This window comes from Cupressus sempervirens, chromosome 2 (assembly GCF_028749045.1).
Source record: "Cupressus sempervirens isolate cs-2001-9-10 chromosome 2, ASM2874904v1, whole genome shotgun sequence".
Classification (NCBI taxonomy): domain Eukaryota; kingdom Viridiplantae; phylum Streptophyta; class Pinopsida; order Cupressales; family Cupressaceae; genus Cupressus; species Cupressus sempervirens.
This window is the reverse complement of record NC_143119.1, coordinates 205,482,033-205,485,436: the sequence shown is the minus strand read 5'-3', so window position 1 is coordinate 205,485,436 and position 3,404 is coordinate 205,482,033. Positions and strand designations below refer to the sequence as shown.

The window sequence follows — 3,404 nt, the reverse complement described above, 5'->3', positions numbered from 1 at the left end:
CACATCTAGCCACTACAATAGGCAAATCTAAGTATCAGTCTCATTTGATATTGATCTTAATATTCTCTGTTCAAAATTCTTTAATAGGCACATCATTTTGGGTTGGACAAGACCGTCGTGTAACTCTCAGCAACTATTGAGGATATCATTTTGAATTTCAAACCAAGACAAAACAATGAATAAAACAAATGACGTGCAAAGATGTGATCTTAAATCTTGTATGGTATGGGACGCCCTCTATCCATAATGGTATTGAAAGGGATTCTTTGAGAGCTGCCTGTGGGCGATACATAAGCTCAAACGTTTAGCTTTTCTGCTGTATTGATCGTTAATGAACCCAAATCTTTTTAGAAGGAAATCTATTATCTAAATCATGCGACACAGACAAATCAAATTGAACTTTTATTTATTTCACAACCATACAAATGATCAAGACTACAAAACCTATGTAAACCCCAGTTTCCTTTCTCTCTCTCTTTCTTTCCTTTCAGATGGCATGGAAACTAGGTTCTGGATACCATTGAAATTAGATTTCTATTAGTTGGTACATTAAAACTTGGTGAATTGGGACATTCCTCCATGTTCAGTTGTATCAGAATATAATTCAGATACCATGGCTGCAAACCAATCAAGTTCGAAAGGCATACTTGTAGAGTCAAAAAGTCCACTACTGCCTTCCAACTGGTTCATTTCACTTTCTATTCTCATTGAATCAATTGGGTTAAGTACAAAATGCTCTTTTGGCTGTCCAGAAAAATGAATCTCTGACTTGGTATGTGCTTCAGTTTGCTGGAGGATAGTCTGAGATGCTATGTTACATTCAAGTTCACTGCTTTGCAGAAGAAATGGATTCGAAATATAGTTAGAAACGATTTCATGTTGTGAAGATGTGTTTCCAACGTTGAGCTTTCTTTTAATCCTTGTCCTCCAGTAGTTCTTAATTTCGTTGTCTGTACGACCAGGTAAACGCCTAGCAATTCTTGACCATCTGCAATGCAATAAAATCAACCTCAGTAGTATATTTCTCTATTCCTTAATTCCCAAAATCCTTGTTTTAAACCTATTTTGGCTAAGTGCTGGACATTCATTAGGGAAAAGATTCTTTAAATTGTTGATAATCTATTACACTAGACAAATATTATGAAACAATTTAATCCTATCACCAACCTGTTTCCCCAGCGGCTTTGTAAATCTATGATGAGGTGTTCTTCTTGTGGAGTAATGTTTCCTCTCTTTAGATCAGGCCTCAGATAATTGATCCACCTCAGCCTACAACTTTTCCCACTTCTTTTCAGCCCTGCTCGATATATATTGATCATCAATGAATAAGTTCATCCATGCCTAACAAATTCTGAAACTTATTAAATTGAATTTCCAAGTTTAGTATAAACCTTATTTGCAAGAGTTATCCATGTAGATGGTCATGGATTGAATGGACGAGATATCTATCTAGATGCTCATGGATTCAATGCATGAGAAGATGATGCAATACAGAACTAAGGGCACTTTCCTTTTCTAGGCCGGCTAATATATGGTCTTATACAAAACCGTTGGATCTCATACTGAAACAAATAAGGTAAAACGATGATATTTATCATAGAATGAAGTGCGATTGCAAACATTGAAGAAAATTTATATTATGATCTGAAGGACAAATCAATATCTCATGTACAATTGAATTAGAAACCACCATTTGTCAGTGAAAATCTAGTATTGTCATGTTCATTTAAAACACGAACGGGAACAGAATATCTAATCCCAAAAGCCAGTTAGACCGAAGTGCTGATCACGGTATGATTAATCCCATTTACCTATTAACATAACTAAATTTCTAATTATCAGTATTAGAACTATTGTTTCTTCTAGGATTGAGATTTTACCAGAATTCCTGGTTACAGAATTCCATTGGATCTCATATACCCAACAGAATTAAATAATGCATAAGATACCTACCAATACAGGTGTTCAACAATGAACTCTTATTATATCATCGTTATATTCTCCTCCATTCATATTGTCCAGGTTATTTCTAAACTATCCTCTTTCTGTATTGATGATTTCTCTTCATGATTCTAACAATGAATGAAATTAAGTTTCTCCTCCTTAAGTTACCTAATATTCTGATAATAGAGTATGATCTAATATTCTGATAATAAGATCTACTAAAACAATTCATAATCTGACAACAGAATGTGAATGAAAATGTTGAAAAACTTTTACAACTAAATCTAAAAATAGAAACTGTTAACTGTTAATTAATGATACGCATCTCTCTTAATTGCTGGTGCATGTAAAACATAAGCCAGAGAAAACTATCTAATCCCAAAAGAGAGTTGGGTAGAAATGCTGATCATGATACAAATAACCTCATTCAACTGTTAACACAAGTACAGTTCATGTAGCCTAACTTCAGATTATCATTATTAGAACTATTGTTTCTCCTGAGGTTTAGATGTTACCTGAATTCTTGGCTACAGAATTCCAACGACCTTCACCACAAAGATTAATATAGTTTGTGAGAAGCATATCCTCCTCTAAGGTCCATGGACCTTTCCTTATGTCTTCTTCTTCCTGGATATCCATAACAGCTACTATAGTTGCTCTTTGTCAACCCAATTCCTTTTATGGTTAACAAGTGTGAGTCATTGGTCACCAACAAAATTTCTGCAGCTTTCCCTTTTCTTCGTAGTTCCAAGCTATCATGTCGCCGGTTTACAGTGCATATTTGGAACTCTTTATGGAGGCACAATCAGTGAAGATAGGAAATATATAGTGGAGATTAAAGTGCTCACCATGAAGCTCTTTTATAGTATATACATGGATAGTATGTGTACGGATGTCTTGTTTTGAGTGGGCCAACTTATTTATCTCTTGGCTGGGATTTCCAATAAATTGGTAATATAGAACACCAGAATTACCAACAAATTGGTAATATAGAACAAAAGAATTACCACCGAGTGAAAGTCATGAGGATGATGTCTACTGCATTAAGAAACAAATTGAATTCTACACTGCTAAACAATCAACTGTCAGGTCGGCTATACCTGTTTTACTTTAAGGTCAGGAAGCACTATAATAGTAGCTTGAACACCATTTTTTCTTCCCAAATGTCAACTATTTTGGATTTGTTATTTAATAAGAATTTTTACGGTGAACTTGGTCCATCTTGAAACTCTTGGACTTAAACTCTTGGACTTCAACAATGTTGGCCTAGTTTCAAATGATTACTTCACTTCCTCTTAGCTAACATTAAAAAATAAACAGAACTTCTAGAAATGAATTTAATATAATTCTTAGAGCCCGCAGTTTTGACAAAAATCTTCATGTATTAATAAAATTTCAACTCATCGTCTTTATTTGAATTCAGAGTGATGGTTGGGTACAAAATCAACTCCTACAGATGT

General features: G+C 34.3%; 1 protein-coding gene across 1 annotated transcript; it reads right to left on the bottom strand.

Moving 5' to 3' along the window:
- Window positions 1-387: 387 nt before the first annotated feature.
- LOC149571770 (myb-related protein 340-like) lies at window positions 388-2,857 on the bottom strand. The gene is made up of 3 exons (XM_089809866.1): window positions 2,460-2,857; window positions 1,168-1,297; window positions 388-988 (listed from the first exon to the last, which is right to left on the bottom strand). Exons 1-3 carry the CDS (start codon window positions 2,581-2,583, stop codon window positions 550-552), a joined length of 693 nt encoding a protein of 230 aa, XP_089665992.1. The 5' UTR covers window positions 2,584-2,857; the 3' UTR covers window positions 388-549.
- Between the last annotated feature and the right edge of the window lie 547 nt (window positions 2,858-3,404).

What these genes read in the sequence shown, in the direction of transcription:
- LOC149571770 (XM_089809866.1), bottom strand. Translation starts at nt 2,583, where the DNA reads ATGGATATCCAGGAAGAAGAAGACATAAGGAAAGGTCCATGGACCTTA. An exon ending in TTCTGTAGCCAAGAATTCAG is followed by an intron (nt 1,298 to 2,459) that starts GTAACATCTAAA and finishes TATATCGAGCAG; the next exon opens with GGCTGAAAAGAAGTGGGAAA. An exon ending in CAAAGCCGCTGGGGAAACAG is followed by an intron (nt 989 to 1,167) that starts GTTGGTGATAGG and finishes ATTGCATTGCAG; the next exon opens with ATGGTCAAGAATTGCTAGGC.